At 37.0% G+C, this 20,185-nt stretch overlaps 1 protein-coding gene across 14 annotated transcripts in view; it reads right to left on the bottom strand.

The window, feature by feature from the left end:
- Positions 1 to 20,185, bottom strand: part of LOC18443577 (CwfJ-like family protein / zinc finger (CCCH-type) family protein) — a 78,207-nt gene that overhangs the window by 25,287 nt on the left and 32,735 nt on the right. For 6 of the 14 annotated variants that reach the window (XR_016056025.1, XR_016056024.1, XR_016056023.1 and 3 more), the window contains exons 4-7: positions 17,907 to 18,028; positions 12,268 to 12,385; positions 3,076 to 3,497; positions 2,434 to 2,773 (exon numbers count right to left, since the gene is read on the bottom strand). Coding sequence is in view for 7 of the 14 variants with exons in the window: in XM_088867509.1 (XP_088723635.1) it covers positions 2,434 to 2,773; positions 3,076 to 3,497; positions 12,268 to 12,385; positions 17,907 to 18,028 (1,002 nt within the window). In the remaining 7 variants the exon portion in view is untranslated. The remainder of the gene's footprint in view (positions 1 to 2,433; positions 2,774 to 3,075; positions 3,498 to 12,267; positions 12,386 to 17,906; positions 18,029 to 20,185) is intronic. The other 8 variants (XR_016056027.1, XR_016056026.1, XR_016056028.1 and 5 more) reach the window with 3 other exon arrangements.

The following is a 20,185-nucleotide window of genomic DNA, read 5'->3' as shown; positions in this document are numbered from 1 at the left end:
GGAAAGGATTTTGAGATGATTTTGGTGTGGTTTTAGTAAACACTAAAATGTCATCAATGTATACAGCACAAAAATCTTTTAAATCAGAAAAAATACCATCCATCCATCTCTGAAATATCTGTGGTGCATTGCAGAGTCTGAATGGCATTACTTTCCATTAATAATGCTTGACGGAGAACTGAAAGTTGTTAAAGGTCTAGATTCTTCTGTTGGCATGATCTGTCAGTATCCCGACAAGCAGTAAAATTTACTGAAACACTTTGCTCCCTTGGTTTGATGAATCAAAACATCTTTCCAAGGTATAAAGTATCCATCAAACTCAATGTTCTAGTTAAGCCTTTGATAGTTGATTACCATCCTGGCTTTACCTCTTTTTTCTTCATTATGGTTTCTTACCATGAATGCTGGGCTAGAGTGGGGACTTGTTGTTGGTTCAATCAAGCCTTTTTGTAGTAGCTCTTTCAACTGAATAGCAAACTCGTCTATATCTTTTTTGAGATAGACCATGGGTTTTACTCTTATGATCCTGTTTGGGTCAGAGAGTTTCAGGCTACAATATCTTGGACTTTTGGACCATAATTTCAAAGGGTTGTCAGAGAAATATGGTTCGAGCATTTTGTAAATCCAATGAGTAGCATCTAACTACATAAAAAGGTTAGTCTGAGATTTTTGTATGGTTCCTCCCCGTTTTTGAGGTGAGAATCCAAACTGACATCTATACTTACATTCTATACGTATAGGTATAACAATTTTTTCTCCTTATTGGGTCAAAGTTATTTTGTTTGATAAGATCTCAATCGGGTAATGATTTTGCAAAAAGTTGTTTCCCAAAATAAAATCTCCATGCATGAATGGAAAACATAGTATCGTAAGGATAGAAAATTTTTTATTTCCCAGCTAGACAGCAATGTTTTTGGCTTTGTACTCTATGAGAGTATTGTTCCCATCGATGCCGGTTGCATGTAATGGGCTTTTCATTCGTTCCCATTTTTCTAATGGTAACGCTGTTGGGCAACAGGCGCATGTGGAAGCTCCTGTGTCAACCAGAATATCAAGGTGATATGGTATATAACCCTGAAAATTAAATTCACCCAAAACGAACAAATATTTTTTCCTGTTTTGGTTATGAGAAAAGATTATTTCTTCCCCATTGTGAAATTGGATTTTTGAAAACAAAACAGTATTTTGAAGCTCTTCTTTTCATCATCTTTTGAATTACTGGTGTTTCCAGTTTCAAAATTGCTAGACAGTCCAGGAAAAAATGGTATTGAAATGTTTTTGAGAGGTTTTGGTTTTTGTTTAAAGATAGATCTTTTGTTTTAGATAAATCTTTTATTTCAGAAAATCTCGGTGCCAGACTGCTTGGTACTAATTGACTGAGACTTTTGGTTAAAGTTCTTCGGTCAGAAAAGTACAAGTTTTTCCCAAATGCTTGAAAAGTTACAGGCTACAGGTCTTGGCTGTAATTTTCAGAAAAACTATCAACCAACCAATTTCTGGGAATTTCCATATCCTTCCAGTTGATTAACCGAGGCTGGATTTCATTATCAAAATTTCGTGGTTCGAAAATTTCGACAAACCTGTTATCAATATTTTTTGTTGAGGTTCTAGTTTCGCTTGTAAGTTCGTGGATGGCTTTTCACTCAATTGCAAGGTTGAAACTGTTGTTCTTCATACCAATGTTTTTTGTCTGAATCAAAATCCTCACACTATCCTGGATGATTTTATCATGGATAGAAATGAAATAATTCGGTTTTAGTTTAAACCAAATTTTTCCAGTGACAAGATTAGATTGAATGCCTCCTATTATTGCTTTAATAGGGTCATTGAATCTTTTGGCCAAAACAACGACAAGGATTGGTGTGTCAATGCCCTGTCTGAAAAGTGCAGTGATTTCAATCAAAATGATTCCTATGTGCATGTATCTCAATCTTAGAAATTTTTTGATCATTTTGGAAATCTTGCTTTTGTCAAAAATAGGAATTTCTACAGATCCATTTTCAGTTGCTCTTGCAGTGGTGTTTCCACTGAAGCGCTCAAAGTGTCTGATGTTCCAGAATTGGAGCTTCGACATTCTTATCTATCAGGCCCATGGTCAAAGCTTGACAAAACATAAATTGGAGACAGATGGACAGATAATGCCTATCATAACTCTAGATGACTCGGTCTTATGCATTTATAAGAATGCTAGAGTTCATTATCGTTTTAGGCATTACAAACAAATCCAGTATAAGGAATAAAGTTCCAACAAGAATGCAAATAATATAACCCTCAAATAATCAAGACTATACTGCAAGCAAGAATGCAATGACATAACTCGCAAATCAACTAAAAAGAACAAAGTTCCAATCATAGAATACAAATTTTTTATCTTCGAAAATAGAATGGAGGATAATATAACTTTTGAAAAGGAATGCAATGGCATCAACTCACCTGAAGATTAGCATGAATTGATTTACTATGGTTGAAAACCCACTCATAGATGACAGTTGCCTTCTTTTGACTCTTAAAATATGCCTTCAGGGAATTTTTATATTTCTGCATCTCAATCACCGAACTGGATGGAAGAGATAAAGTACTAGGGAAATGTTCAGTTGGTACAATCAGGACATGATCTAAAACTAATGGACCTTTTGCTAGCGTACAGTAACAGGTTTCTCCAACACTCAGTATGAGATGTGATTCTATGTTGGGACTTGATAAACAAAACCAACAATGTTTCCTCCGACCAGTGCTTCCCTCGCTAGATGCAACTCCAGTATTGTCGTTTGGCCTGCAACTCAAGCACAAATGTAAAATTTAGACATCTGAAAACAAAAGAACAGTAGAAACAGATCTATACAGTACACACAACAGTGCCTTCTACACGAAGATGTGGTGTAGTATCAGACATGAAACATGCATGTAAGAGGACATTCTAACATTACTTTATGAAGAAAAAAAAAAGCATTGATAGTTTTTAGGATTCATATACTAATCAATATCTTTTCAAGTACTATCAATAATATTAGCAAGAAATAAAAAGGTAAAATAAAATAAGTCAAAGAAACCAAAAGGAATCTTGACAGCCCCCACCTGTTCAAATTTATGCCACTGCCATCATCTTCGAAACTTAAACTGTGACGAAATTTGCATCCAGAACCTCGTTCACATTTCCCTCTGTTTATGAAATCAAAACAAGCACCTTTCAAATATTTCTCCCTGAACGCATCGTCATGTACAAACTGACATTTTTCAGCTCGTGAACAAGAACCTGTAGAAATGAAACTGAAGCACAATCTTCCACCATCCTCACTTTGATCCCTTTGGCGCTTCCGAGATGTATCATAACGCCAATATTGCACATCCAATGATAACCCAGTTTGTTTTGTTGATTCATTCATATGAACGTCCTTGACTATCAAATAGGGGGATGGTGTAGTATCTAATGGCTTTAAGGCAATATCAGTAGCAGACATTGAACATGCTGGGGTGGGTGAAATTGCATGAATAAACTTCTGGAATGCATGCAGGAAACATGAAAAGTTAATGCCCATTAAGTCACTACATCAAGTAAAATACATAACAGTTCAACCAAGAGATATAAATACTAAAGAAGTAGAGGGAAAAATTGATGCAGATACATTCCATACACACCAAAGTCAAATCAGCATCAAAACACTACTCAATAATAACAGAGTATCATATCTTTATGAGAAGACACCCTGACCGAAACGCCACAAACCAATAAATATCTAAAACAAAACTGCCAAAACATGCCATGAACTTTGACAGCCAATCCTTGCATACAGAAACAGAAATTTATTTTCTGTACCCCCCCCAACAAACACAATAACAAACATAAAAATTTTCCACATGATGAGTATTATCTAATATTTCAAAAGCATAAACCCGCTTTCATTTCATCATCATTTCAGCCTTTTCCCAATTAATTGGGGTTGGCTATACGAATCCTGGTTCTCCATTTTGCTTTATGAAAGGCCATATCCTCAATGAGGCCATAAGCACCCATATCTTTTCGGACTACTTCCAACCACATCCTTTTTGGCCATAAACCTGCTTTCATTTACTATAAGAAAATTATTTACTATATGTGGCTTTAAAAAACTAAATCAAATACAAGCAAAGCAGCATTTGAATTTCAACATATAAGGTAAAACTATAAAAACTTATCCTAAAGTTATTTGAACAAATTTTAATCGAAACCTGCCCATCAAATAAAAGGTTCAAGCAAAATAAGGATTAAAACAAATAAATTATCATGGTAGCATCAAGTCCACTAGATACTGTGTTTTGCACCTAAAGACATAGATTTATGATATATATTGCTTTGATGTGTAGCATCTTTGCATTTCCTGTGCTAGGCAGCCAAGTCTTTTCAAAGCCAATGTTCCAGGTCGTCCTAGCTGGGCGGCCAGCCAGATTTTTGGGTGGCCCAGGTGGAAGAACAGAGGTGTGAGGCGTCCGAAAAAACTGTTTAGGTCTAAATTATGCCTTAAAAAAATGCATATTGAGGCATTTTTAATACAATTTTTGTGATCACGAAATCCAAACTTGATGCAAGGAGAAATTAAAAACAAAATAAAGAAAACCGTTGAGAGAATAAACCCTATCTCAAGGTCTGCAAGGGAATCCACCCCAAAAAGAAAGGTCTCCAAAGGAATCCACCCCAAAAACATGGTCTGCAAGGAAACCCACCCCAAAAGATCTTATCACAAGATCAACTTTATTCAACTCCCATTCTCTGATCATTCTCTGATCTCTTTACAATGAGGGATATCTTTCCTTTAAATAAACTTCAAAGCAAATAAATAAATAAATAAAAACCCTCTAAACCTTTCCCTAATCTCTCTCTCCCTATTTTCTCTTTCCCCCAATTTTCTCTCTAATCCCTATTTTCCTAAATCCTCACGCACCAAAATTTCCCAATCTTTATCTTGCCCATAAATCTATCTCTATCTAAATATCCTATAAATCTCTAGGTAAATCTCCCAAATCCATCAAAATAGGAGATCTAGATCACTTTGCCCAATATTAAAATTGGGCATATCCCCAATCCTACTAAAACTCCCGCCCCACCTTATCTATGAGCACTTCCTAAAAAAAATAATTTTTTATTACAATTTTGAATTTTCCCAATTTTATCTGCATCAAAACTCCAAAGACAAACCAAAGTAGTTGAGATTATTAAGAAAAATAGGAAAATATAATCCAACATTCAAATTCAGTACTAGACTACTACTAGACTAGACTATAATACTAAGTAATAGCAAAATCACAAGAAAAATATAGTAATCATATAATCACAGACTCGCAAGTCACAATTCACAAATTATAGTTTATAATCCAATTAATTCATATACATATCCAAAGTCCATAGTCCATACCTTCCATACCATTATCAGTATTACCATCCTAGTCCATAGTCCATACTCCATACCCCATACACATAAGAGGGGTAAAAAAGGAAAGAAATTTCTACTTGAAGAGTGAGTCTTCAATCATCATCAAAAAAAGTTGGACCAGCAACATCATATGCATCAAAGTCAAGCCAAAAAAACCTAAACCCTCCTCACCCCTCTTTCACTAAGGGAACAAAACTACAAAAATGTGCCTGCTCTGAGCTAGGCAATGGAAGCCCGCCTAAGTGGGGGCCCACAGACCCAGCGCCCAGGAGGGCCGCCTAGGCCTGGGCGATGCGCCGAGGCCTCCGTGGCCCGCTTAGGCGGACGCGTAGCTGCTAGGCAGGCCATTTTTTGGAATATTGGTCAAAGCCCTATTAAAAGAGTGATTTTATTGATGCAAATAAAGCACTTTAAACAATTGAAAGTTTCAAACCTATTGCATGCTTTGCATATGAGATACATAAAATTGCTCCTTAGAGGGCCTATCCCTTGCATTGCTCATTGGCTCCCGTAACCACTTTTGTGCTTTGACTAAACGGGTTCATACAAGGAATCAAAGGGGCCGGCTCCCTTCCAGCTGGCAGCACAGGTACTTGCAGGCACTCAATTGGTAGCAATGGCACATAACTCCTCAGCAAACTTTGATTGCCTCAACTTCCTTCTTAAGTGCATGTCATAGCAACAAAAACTCATTACCAGACTAGACAAACATGTCATGATACGAGCTGAGAACAGCCATGCAGCACTGTGTGGAAGTAAACTCCCATCCTGTTAAGGAAAGGCACACTTGTCCATATGTCGAGAGCTCGTAAGGTCTACGTAAGTCAAGTACATGTTCCACCATATGACAAGGCCTTAGTCAATTCCTTTGAGTTTCGGTGTCGCAACTGTACTCCCTAAGCAGAGGCCCCAATTCCCCGTAAGCCAAAGGGCAAACACTAATTATTTAGCATGGACTACAAGGGTACCTTATCCTGTTTGCTCTCCATGTTTGTGCAACCCAGCATCAATAGTGACCCAAAGAGCTGTTATCTTTACAAATCACTCACATTGCTCCCTTGCCACATCTTGAGCAGAGCCTATGTTTGCTTTGACTCTATTCCTATCTTTTCTTCCATCTATTCCTTATCCCTATTACTCGATTACAAGTAAATCTAGCATTGTTTATCCCTCCATTCCTTCCTAGTAATTACAACTAACGGACTCTAGAAATCTTCTATCTCCCATTCCTCTAAATCGTGTAAAAGAAAGTAGATTGGGAAGACGATAGCCTAGGTCTAAGATTAATAAGAGAATCTACTCCTTTGATTTAATTCCTTCCTTTGATCTCTATCCTTTAGAGTTTAGAATAAACATATGGAAATCTAGTACTATTACCTAAATATCTCATCCCCTAACCCTAAGAGAAGCACGATATATCATATGCAGTAAATCTAGTATATCAATTTATGCATATTACCATTCATCTCTGATGCGGGACAAAATTATTCCTATTTTTAATTTTTGTTTAATTTACTTTTTTACTATTCACGAGTGTTCATGGGTTACCATTCCTTGGGGTGTTTCTGGAAGTTTTAATATTGTTTAGGGTTCATTTAGGGTTTTAAATTTTTTTTGGGATTCTAGGATTTTTTTATATTTCTAAGATTTTTATGAGTTGTTTAGAAAAGTACTGTAAAATTGTTATCACAATTTTTTGTGAAGTTAGGTCTTTTTGCATTTTAATTATTGTATAAATATTCATGTCCTTAAACATTAAATATTATTATTTAAGAGATTTATTGGGGCTAGAGGGGTCATTCAATGTGATTTTTCAAAATTGAAAAAGAAAGCAAAGCTTAGGTTTCTTTAACCCTAGCTTGGGCTGAGGAGGGTTTCTCCAAGTTATAGCTTTTCTGGCCTGAAATTCTTGTTGATTTTAACATTTTCTTAAAATTCCCTACATCAATCTCATAGGGAAGCTTTAAAGAGAAAAATCAAATACATTAAACAAATAGTGAGCCATGGCATAGTTTACCATAAAAATGAAGTGAAGAATTTGCAAATTTGGTCAATAACGGGTTAAATTTAGTTATTGATTGGGCGATGACCCAGATTCAAGGTCATTCTCTGGAGTTTGTGTTTATCTTGGCAGAAACTTGATATCATGGAGAAATAAGAAATATAACAGTAGCCAAGTCAGCACCAAAGCTGAATATTGGGCATTGGAAAGTATGATATCGTAGATTGGTAGATGTTATGTATCTGCAATCATCATCATCATCGTCAAAGCCTTTTCCCAACTAATTGGGGAGTCAGTTACACAAATCCTAGTCCGCCATTATGCTCTATTAAGGGGCATATCCTCAATGAGGGCCATAAGTCACCATATCTTTTCTCACTACTTCCAACCATGTCCTTTTGGGCCTACCCGTTGCCTTTTTTTAGCCTTCCACTTGAACTAACTCATAGTTCCTAACAAATGTTGCACCGAGTCTGCACCACACATGGCCAGCCTACCAAAGTCTACTCTCTCTATCTTATCCCTATTGGTGCCACAGCCAAATTTTTATTAATGTATTCATTTCAAATTTTGTCCCTTCTTGTCTTGCTACTCATCCATCTCAATATCCTCATCTCAGCTACACTCATCCTATTGGTATATTGTTTTTTTATCATCTAATATTTCTCCCTATAAAGAAACACTAGTCTCACCGCTATCTTATAGAACTTGCCCCGTAAAACTCCGACCGCACATCTCCACTTCGCCCACCCAGCTCTAATTCTATGTGCAACATCTCCCTCAATCTCACCATTTTCCTAGATTATCACCCTAAGATATCAAAAGTCCACTTTTTTTCGTATTCTTGGCAATCAATCTTAACTACTTCATCGTCTGTACTCCTATTATTACTAAACTTGAACTCCATATGCGCTGCCTTAGTCCGGATAGTTTTAAAACTTTTAGATTCTAGACCACCCTCCAAAGTTATAACTCTGTGTTAACGCTAATCGAATCAAAACTATATCGTCCGCAAACAACATACACCATGGTACTTCATCTTGTAAGTGTCTAGTTAAGTCATCCATAACTAAGACAAAGGCATGAGCTCAACACTAACCCCTGATGTAGACCCATTGTCAATGAAAACTAACTCGTCTCTCCACATGCTAAATTGTTTCTAGATTTTTGGGGAGAAGTTGTTTTGACAACCAACTATATCCTTAATCAGACACCCATAAAAGCTGTCCCACTAACTCATGAGATTTTCATTGATTATGCTCTGTTCCTAGATCACCTTAGAGTGTGGGGATGCTCTACCCATGTCCTAATACCCCATCCAAATAGGACAAAATTAGACCCTAAAACTATTAAGTCCATCTTCCTAGGATACCCACCATATGGTAAGAGATATCATTTTTATAATCCTGACACAAGGGTTGTCCTTGACAGTAGGGATGCTCATTCCTTGAGGGAGAATTCCTCGAGGGCTGTGCCACTCTGAAACAAGCTAAGTTTCATGAGATAGAAAATGACACAAGTTAGGCCTTGGATCCCGAACCACCTCATTTGAGGAGAAGTAACCGAATTAAAAGAAAATCGGACTTCTTCACCTACCTAGGAGAATATTATGAGATAATTAAAGAAGAATCCCTACATGAACCTTGTTCCTACCAAGAAGCCATAACATGTCATGAAAAGGCACTACGGGAAGAAACCAAGAACGATGAACTAAACTCGATCAAACAAAACAATCGATCAAACAAAACAATGGTTGATAGTGAAACTACCTCTTGATAGAAACCCTAGAGGCTCCAAGTGGATTTATAAGAAGAAATTAAACTCATAAGGGAAATTGGAGAAATACAAAGCCAGATCAGTTGTTAAAGGCTTTACCTAGAAAGAAGGACTAGATTATAATGGACATTCTCCCTGTAGCAAAATTCCCTTCCTTTAGAATCCTAGCAGCCCATTTCAACTTCAAACTCCACTAGATGGATGTTAAGACTGCATTTCTAAATGGGGAGTTAGAAAAAAAAATTTATATGAGACAACCATAAGGCTTCATAGAAAAGGGTTAGGAAAACCTAGTGTGTAAACTAAATAAGTCCCTTTATGGCCTGAGACAAGCAACAAGGTCGTGGCAATACCTTGTCATCTGCTAGTTTTGTGCCAAACCAAGAGGACTACTGTATATATATCAAGGTCAGTGCAAGTGACATGGTTTTCATCACTCTATATGTAGATGACATGATTCTCTATATCTTGGAGAAGCATCATATGTTTTCGGAATCAAAATTAACCGAAACATAAAAGAGAGAACTATTCAACTTTCTCAAGAGACATATTGTAAGAAAAATTTTGAAAGATTTGAAAGGTAAAATTGTCAAACCATATTAACCCCCAATGATAAGAAGACCAAGCTTAGCCTAGCCATGTATCCCACTACTCCATAAGAAAAAGAAGCCATGTAGAGAATTCCATATAGAAGTGCAGTTGGGTCACTAATGTATGCTACTTTAGGAACAAAACAAGATCTATGTATCTCTCTCCTCCTTATTTGTGTCATGCCACTCTTTCTCCTTCTTTACGTGCATCACACCACCCAAAAATAAAAGAAAAGAGGTATCATATGAAATCCCAGAGCTAATGTTTGCTGATTTTTTAAGAAGAAGAGAGGTACAGCCAACCAAGAGAAAAATAAACCCTCTCACCTTGCCCTAGTTTGTTCACATAGGCATTCTACAAACCCTAGTTGATTTTTTAGCTCTCTAAAACCCTAGAAAAAGAAGTATTGCCTGAAATGCTTTCTATCTCAAAATTTCCAGCAACACCTAACACCTAAATGAGTAAAAATGCGCCATCAATAAGGGAATCGGGTGTGTGGTGTATCAAGACCAGTGAGGGTAACTCCGGGCAAATTCCAGTAAGTCTTCCCAATAATTTTAATTAATTTTTCAGTATTTTTTCTTATTTTATATGAATTTCAGGAACTTGTTTTGTATTAAAAACTATAGTGGAAGTTTGTTTAAAGCTCATGGATAGTTTCTATTTCTTTTGGCAGTAAAAATAAAGATCTTAGATTGTATCTAGAGTATTATTTTAATCTATAATTTACAACAACATGTAGTTGCCCATGTAAGTGGAATTCAGGGCATTTGGAATAAAAATAAAAGAAAAAATTTTGAAATTAATACTTTAAGTTCCACATAACCACTACTTTCAAAAAGTACTGAGAAAAGATATAGGGACTTAGGGCCTCACTGAGAATATCGTCCTTAATAGAGCAGAATGGAGGACTACGATTCGTGTAACCAACCTCAATTAATTAGGAAAAGGCTTTTATGATGATGATGATGTTCGTTGTAAAGGACAAGTATGTAATTTCAAGATTTAGTACCCTAACCATTAACTAATTTCGGTTAGAAACAATATAAATATACATCTTTGACTGTCACCCTTCACTCATGAAGGAATTAAGGGTTATGTCACTCTTCTCGCTGCTTCCTCTACATCTCTATCTATACCACAACTTATTCTTCTCCCTCCAATATTCAAGGCAATATTTTAACACCATGTTTGTGGCCGGATTAAAGTCTGGCTACATAACTAAATACGTTAGTGATGAAATTGCCCCAAGTAGGAGCAGATGCAAAATAAATTCAAAATGCCCACAAGTAGAAGCAGATGCAAAAAAAATTTGCTTTAAAATATCTTTCAAATAAATTATTTAAACAAATATCATAGTACTTCTTGATGAGTGACATACAATCGGCTGGGTTCCACATAAAAATTAAAGTGCCATATTGGCAATGGAAACTCACTTTGAAATAATACAGGACAGGCACCTTACTCTAACCATTAGCTTGTCCAGAGCCATCAAGAAACATCACTAAAGAAAGAGTACTCTTTCCACAAAACCATCACCCAATAACTACAGTCCTTCAATTCAATGATAGGGCTATAGGAAATCTTCTAATGCCAATATAAATAATTGAAATACTAATGAAAGCACCTGTAAATTCTTTCCACTTCAACACGTATAGGATTATTATACCATTAATTTGCATATAGAAGGAGCCATCAACCCCTAAAAATCAATATCAAACAGCTTTAATCATTCAATAATTTGGCCATGACTTTAATAAGTTCCACATACACAATTCACTGGTTCTCAATCATTAAGATATTTCCAAACCACATGAATTTATATTTTTCAAAAGCTGTTTTTACTTTGTTCAAAGAAATTTGCTAAAAATCACTTTTGGCCAAGGATAGTTAAAAATAGTGAGAAACCGCTGAAAAAGTTGAATAATTAAAATAAGGAAAACTATAAAATTAGACGATTTATCTTTGGTACAAGGTGGTTACAATTAATATTGACCATTGGATGTCAATTAGACAGCTGCATTTATTCCATTGACCAAGCTCAAACTTAAAAAAAAAAAATCTCAAAACTTTGTGACACACCCAAGCTATCAGATTCACATCGGATGGTTGTAAGTAATTGTGACTTCCTTGTATCAAAGGTAAATAGTCTCATTGTATACAATCTCTTAAAATAATATTGTAATTAGCTGGAAATTGCCAAAAAAATTAAATAATTAAAATAATATTGTAATAATACGAAGTACATAAACAAGTAACACAATACTATTTTGTAGAGTATATTAATTTTATATAAGATAGTCTATTCTCAATTAAATTAATTGTCAAACAGGCCCTTAGGATACAAATTCCAAGATTAAAGGTAATTGCTAATGAATAAGACCAAAAAGATAAGAACACTTAGTTAAAGGGAATCGACATCAGCAAACTTCATTCATGTGAAAAACTCAAAAAAACCTTCTTCGATTTTTATCGTCAATACCATCAACAAACCTGCTTAGTACTGTTCCCCACACATGCAAGACCAAGAAAACGTGTCACATGTACCGCATCATTGTTAGAATAAGGCTCTCGAGCATAAAATATCCCTTTAGCACCTGCAATATGATAACTATCCCAAACGAGATACCCATCACATCAAGCAGCCATTAAATTAAATATATTAAACAATGCAAATGGTTCCTTTTTTCTCTCTAGATGAAGCCAATGGTAAAAGAACTAAAATAGACAATAATAGCAGAGAAATGTGTACAGTTTGAGACACATTTATAAGTCAATAATAATACAACGTTGGGAGGAAGCAGTGCAATATGAAAAATTCACAAGATACTCAGGGCAGCAATTTCTTTCTTTTAATTGTTGATACTTTGTAACAGAAATAGCTAGCATGGTGGCAGAGATACTTAAAAGAAATGGGAGCTCAACACAGTGACTTCATTCTAATCTCTAGCATGAATAGGGGCAAAACAAAAATAGAAAACTGTAACGCAAACTATTGGAAATAGGAAATGTCAGCATAATAGCTTGGTGCCTGTCCTAATGTCATCTATATACATAGTTTTCAATTTCATATACATACATAGTGCCACTGAGCACACCAGTATTCGACAAGACATGCCCCTGTATTAGCATCCTTTTTTTGATAAATGTTAAACCTTGTATTGAAGAAAAGAGGGTAGAGACACGAGAAGGAAGTACATCCAAGAGTACCTTTAAACCGGTACTTCTGGTAAAAAATAAGGTCTTAGGACGCTATACAAAATGAGATTATAAATTATCCCCTTACACTGTAAGTAGAAAATGTACAAGAGAAAGAGCAAAGAAGACCGAACGAGTTGAACAAAAAAGCCTCGTCCGAGAGGAGAAAGAGTGAAGAGTGTGCTTCGTGCTCGACCCAAAAGAAGCTGCAGGAGTGGGTATTCATCTGCGTTGGCCATGGCTCCGTCCTTGGCCAGCTGATCGGCGAGCCCATTCGACGTCCTCGAGATATGCGCCCATAAGATTGGCATATCCCTGCAAAGATCCTCAATTTCATCAAAAATAGGCACAAGATACCAAGGGGGGGGCGGTCCTGGAAGCCCAAGAGATAATGTTTCTGGCGTCTCCCTCCACTAGAAGAGGCCGTCCCCTGTATTAGCATCCTTATAGACATAGAAAGTGACGGACATCAAGTCGTGACACAGATCAAAGACTTGCTCACAAAATAGTGGGTAGTCACCTAGGGATTGGCATTTCTTTCCATGCCCACTTAATCACTCTGAGACACTCTCCTCCCACCACAATTTGCACCTACACTCTCCTTAGGCACAGCTTGAGACCAATAACTAATGCCGTGTCCCCATTATAAGGAGCGGCAGAAATTCCAACCAGACACACACGATACTAGAATTGTCCCCCTCTCACATCCCAGGATACTGAAACCAGCAGACCCCAGGTTGACCCATGTACACCAATCAAAATTCGGCTTTGCCGATCTAGGAGTTGGCAGCAAACACGGGGGTTGCAGCCTATCAACATCAACAGTATGAATATCACATTCCTCTGCCCCCTTAGATGAAAATATGACGTGATTCTAAAACTCAGTTTGCAGCAAGGCCCAACCTAATAGCCCTATCTCAGGCCCTCACCTGGATGGACAAATACTCAACAAGGTAAATACATAGACTTCCAAAACCACTAATGCTCCTAGAAATATGCTCACGGTCAACACTTTCATAGTTTGTCTTATTTGTCATGGTAGTCAAAATTGAGCAAAGCAACACCCAACAACCACCTAGAGGGAACTGGCGTCCAAACGCATTTCTTTGTTCTTCATTTGTGCAATGCACTCAAATAAGGCTTTTCGCGTCACGACTAAGGACGTTCTTTCTAGGGAATTATCCACGAGTTGCATGCACATGTTCTAGTTCATTACTCCCCATGTCATATGCAAGCCAATGTTCCTATCCAGAATATCTATTTGAATGTTGATGTCTAGTAATGGACCATTGGAGTTAAAGGTGTGCTGATGAAACTAGTTCATCAACTTTAGTTGTCATAAAGAGATCATGGTTGTCAACTCCAATGATCTACCGTGAGCCAAGAGGGCGATGATGAATCTCTCCAGGAGTCTTTAATGGACTCTACACAGACAAGTCATATTTTCCATGGGAAACAGGAGAGCACGCTACCTAATGCACTCGTGTATACCAAGTGCATGTGATCTCAGCAATTGTGGTGTTGGACAGCATTCATGCAGCCCTACATCTAGGACTGGGTATTTATTAGGTTAAGCAAATCATTAGATTGAATTAATGCTCAAGGTTCAATGCTCACAGATGGCATTGGTCAGGTTTTGGATGACAGAATATTGAAACTAATGAAGTCTGGTTGATTGTTACTAGAGCACTTCACAGCCATCTAGTTCATGTATGTTCTACCACGGGCTTGCCAAATGGCTTTTTCATTTAAAAGAACATACATATAGATCATTTCAGGGTGTTGTTGTTCTCAAAAGTTGTTTCACATATGTTTAAACATCTTATGTTGTTTATCAACTGAACCCATAAACATAAACAACTTGATTTTGTTTCTTATAGTCAAAGGTCCCTGGAAATTTTGAGCCAATGGAAGTTCAATAATTGTTTTACCAGCACTAGGAGTTTTAGCTTTAATATAGTGATTTGGGAATATTGATCATCTTCATAGAGGCTTCTCAAAGGACTCCTGTTTCTATGCATGAGTGAGAAAAAGACAGACAATTGACATCTCTATCGGATGAAATTCTAATCAAAACATTTTGAAAGGAATCTAGCTTTTTATTTAATAAATACCTATTAAGGGGCCGTCACTTGGTGTGACGGTAAAAGGCACGGGCAGCCAACGCAAGAGCAAGGGATCGAGTCCTGAGAGCGGCCACTTTGTGCATTAAAAAAAAAGGCAAAGGATAGGACCGTTTCCAGCTCAGCCCTCCCAGGACCTTGCATAACCGGGTTTCAGCCCTTTTTTCTATTTATGTCTAATCGTCTCCTCAGTTATATAGTTTGGTGGCTACCATCATGGCCACAATCTGGAGAATGTCAATGTAGGAACAATGGGAGATTCCAGAGATATCAAACAAACAAAATGATGCTTGGGGCAGTGATAAGAGGGATTCAATGTTATTCACCAAAAAAAACAAGCATAAGGGGGATCTTCAATCCCTCATGAAGGGGCCAGTTTAAGGCAGTGAATCTACAAGAATCTGGATGAAAATCATCAGCAAATATCAGCACAGCATTGGAGCATTCAATTAAGATGAGTCCTCCAACACAGGGTTTAAAATTTAACAATAGCTCTAAAAGAAACGCCAGCGCAATAGCTTTCAGAGCTTTAATTCGTAAAAATGAAAATGGATAGTTCTAAAAAGCTATTGAAGACCGCTCAGTACTGCCATCCAAAATGAACTACGGAATTGTGCTTCCAATGAGAACACAAACTCTGATGCAATTTTTCAAAACATGCATTGTTAAGGTCAATTACTTCAAAATTTCACGTTTACAAAAGGGAATACTGCAGATTAACAAGGATCTTTGAAAAGATGCATGACCTGTGTTCTATAGTACCATCAGTTTCTTGGGCGTGCAACCAGAAGAGAGCAGTTCAGCAAAATTACGAGTGAATAGAGGGGGCATGGAGACGTGGAATTATTTATCTCTACATCTCTTTTCTGTTTCTCCCATGTAAGAAACTCTGCCTTGCTGCCTATATTTTTTTATTAAACTTACAAGCACTAATGAACTCCAAGTTATTTATTTTCACCATGTATGAATTTGTAAATGCCACGACCTAACCATACATTCGATGATTCAAACTATTTGACAGAATGTTCCTCATGCAAATTACTGTTTTGCATAAGTCTAATATCATACAAAAGTTTGTATGATTCAAGCCTCAATAACGTAAGTACAATATTATACAAAACTCCTCAGCTTGAAGCCCCAAAACTGAAAGAAATATGATCCCACAATCACATTAAGCACAATATTCTGCAAAACTCCTATGTTTGAAGCCCCACAATGAAAGACATATAAGTACCTAATATATGTTAATAAAAAATACCAGCCCACAACTCTATACAAATTCCACCTCACCCACCAACAGAGAAAAATGGCCACACACTTGAGATGCCTTAACAAGAGAAATGAAATGACTTGATTTAAGGGAAAAAGATTTATTCCCCCTCAGTGTATTTTTTATCCCAAGAAAATCCTCATGTCCACGAAATTCCTATCGAACTCCGCAAAGCTTGCAAAATAGGATGTCAAACCACCACCTATCCTCATTACCTGTTTGAATTACTTTTCTACCCCCACTCTTTTAGATAATCCCCCTTCCTTTGTAGCCCGAGACCTTCTCTCTTCCGCCTGTAAAACTCTCTCCCAAGGTTGTTGATATGAAACTCCCTCTCTTCCATCCCATGACTCTCTTTCTCTCTCTTCATTAACCTCCTCTAAGCCCTGCCTCCCTCTATTCATATGCAAACACTCCATCTCTACCCCATGCCGCACTATACCCCAGCGTTCAAGACTATTCCCTGCTATCTGTCGACCCCACCTTTCAAACACTCTCTCCTACAAAATTTTTAGGATAGGGAAGTTTTTATCTAATTTATTTAGTTTTAAACCAAGAGTAGTGTATGCATACAGAGCACCCTCCTACCAGTAATTTCCATGCTTGGATTCTTTTGTGATTCATAGAAGACCCAAAACTTCCCAACTCTTTATGGTGATAACACACTATACCCAAACCCTGCAACTCAGACAAATCCATCTTCCTCAATTCAAAAGCCCTAAATCTCCTGGAAATAGAGAAGAGATGCTTTAAATTGTAGAAGAAGAAAGCTCAAGAACGAAAAGAATCCCGAAAAGTATAGTAAGAGCGAGGAAGGGGGTAGAAAGAGATAGAGAAAGGGAGGCTCAACTGGAGGTTATAAAGGAAGAGAGAGAAGAGAGAGGCTGACAGATGCAGCGAGAGAGAGGGGGATTCATGGCTGCAAGAGAGGGGGAGTCAAGATTCACAACTACAAGAGAGAGTGGGGAGTCTTAAAGAGAGAGAGAGAAAGAGGTTGGCGACTGCCAATGAAAGGGGGCGACTGCCAAGGAAAGGGGGAAGTCATTGAGAGGGAGGTCGACGGCTGCAAGAGAGAGATGTGGGAGTCATTGAGAGAGAGAGAGAGAGAGGTCCAGAATTACAAAGGGGGGGAGTATTTGAGACAGAGCGAAAAAGGCTCAAGTGAGACAACAAAGTCACACACACACACACAGGCTCACAATTGCAAAAGAGATAAAGGAGTGTTTTTGAAAGAGAGAGAGAGAAAGAGAGGTTGACGGCTGCACGAGAGAGGAGGGGCATCCTTGAGAGAGAGAAGTTCATGGGTGGAAGAGAGAGAGAGAGGTTTTCATTGTGGGTTACAGATAGGGGAGGATTGTTTAAAAGAACAAGGGTAAAAATGAAGAGTAAACACAAACGAGGGGGTTTGAGGTCTACTTTTTGTAACTTTGGGGAGGTCCATGGGTTTTCCTTGAGGCCAAGGGCTTTCTTGGGACCAAATACATATGGGAGGCTACACATCTTTTTCCCTTGATTTAAAAGATCAAACTGGAAATGCTTACCGAGGCTTTAACTCAGCAGCCAACTCTGAGATGACAACATCACTACCAGAAGGGTCCAAAATTTCTGGCCGAGGATTGGATGTATAAGCCCGATTCGAAATTCCTTGTGGCCATTCATTAGTGATTACCAGTTAAGGCATCAAAACAAGCAATAATACATGATTAATGGAAAAATGAGCAGTAGTGACAAACATAAGAAGTAATGGTCAATCACTATAGGCACAAAATCATTTTGGCGAAATTTGCAGCACAACGAATAAAGTCTTCTTATTCATGTAGTGGACCCACTGAATCACCATTTTTTGGGTTATTACTTCATATAGACATGATTTGCTGGCTGCCTCATTAACTCCCCACTTCTTGGGAGCAGTTTTGTAAGCTTTCTATGAATATAATTATACACCAGTAATATGCATGTGTGATGCACGTGGCATGAAATATATGTAATATTGTAAAATATTCATGAAATATATGTAATATTGTAAAATATTTCCAATAAACATGGCCTTAGAGAGAGAATTCAGTGAATGTATCATCAAATTGAATATTTTACCAAATAATTATAAATTTGATATTAAATATTATTTTAATAAATAATTAATTAATACATATCTATTACATACAATTAAAACAAAAGGAATAATCTAAATAAATAATTTGATCTACAAAATTAAATGTGATAGAGAAATATATATATATATATATATATATATATATATATATATGGGAAAAGATGGGATTAGCCCACTAGCTCATATGAACATATGAGCCCAACCGCCCAAATTGAATCTGGCCCGATCTGACGATCACGGATGTCCAGTAGTGCTTAAATTTTTTTTTTTTCTACAGATCCAAATCACTTGAAATTTTTAAGTGTGTGTTTTTCTCATCAAGGCGCACTTAATAAATATATAAAAAAAAATTATTCGTGAAAACAAAATGACCAAAATACCCCTTGAAACTTTTTGGGGGTATTTTGGTCTATTTATTTCATGTAAAATATTTTTTTGATATTTTTCAAAGATTCACCTATTTTTTATGAACACACGCCTAAAATTTAAAGTGATTTGGATTTGTAAAAAAAAAAACTAAAATTCAAACACTACCGGACATCCGTGATCGTCAGATCGCCCCAGAATCAATCCGGGACATTGGGCTCATATGTTTATGTGAGCTAGTGGGCGAATCCCATCTTTTCCCTATATATATATAAATATATATATATATAAACGCGCGAAGATCTACCAGTTTAGATTAAACTAGATTAAAGAACAGAAATTACTACCTTAAATACATGAATAGAGCATAATTGTAGTTAATTAATTGTTGTAAAATTCCTATATAATAAATGAATAGAATAGTATGAAGACAGCAAAGATTACAGAAATATCTAAGACAATCCAAGAAGTATAAATTGAATTTCTAATTTTAATACTGAATACTAATTTAAATTGCATTAATCATAAACAGAGTGATCATAAACTATATATAGCAACTCACTGTTTACAAATAAAATAACTGGAGAAGATACTCCATTCGTAAGGACAGTAAGAGGGAAGAGAAGGGATATTACAATAACACATCTAAAATTACAGAGTAATAGAGGTTACCAACTTCATGTCGCTTACACAGGACTGTTATGAAAGCAAACTTACTGTATGAGAATTTACAGTATTAAAGAAAGGAGAAAGAGAAAGAGGAATGAGAGAGAGAGGTGACTCAGAGAAGCGATGAAGAAGGTCTTCTCGTATGGCTTCCTTGAAATTCGACCTGCCTTCTTTGTTGAGGGAAGCGGTATTTATAGGCGCAGGGATGTGCGACAGGTGGACGGTTGCCATGCTTTTGTGGTTTGTGCTTATCTTCAGAAAATCTGGTGGAGATAGGTTTAACAGTAAGTGTGTCGGTTGCTGACTCATGGCGATAGTGACAGTCGAAAGAGATGATGCTGCTTGGCGATGGTGCGATGATAATGGTCTAAGGAGAGGATAGTGACGCGTGGCGATAGGTATTATGCAAGCGAATCTCGTATACTGTAGTTGGGGTCTTTTCTCAACACGTGGCGATCGCTCAGGTAATGAAACACTATGTAAGAGAATATTTACTGTAGTTGGGGTCTTGTCATCTAAAAAGAAATATGCTTTTGGGTCATATCAAACGAAAGTAAAGATAAAGATGAGGTCATATCAGCTTTAGGTCATATCGGATGTGGTTGAGGTCTCTGTTTTCTGATGAGCAGGGTCTTCGGGTTTGGTTGTCAGCCTTCGGGTCTTTGGCTAAAT

The sequence above is a fragment of the Amborella trichopoda genome, chromosome 5 (genome assembly GCF_054954075.1).
Source record: "Amborella trichopoda isolate Santa Cruz 75 chromosome 5, AtrichopodaSantaCruz75HAP2 v2.0, whole genome shotgun sequence".
In the NCBI taxonomy this organism is placed as follows: Eukaryota; Viridiplantae; Streptophyta; class Magnoliopsida; order Amborellales; family Amborellaceae; genus Amborella; species Amborella trichopoda.
Note: the sequence above shows the minus strand (reverse complement) of the source record. Positions and strands in the feature narration are given on the sequence as shown.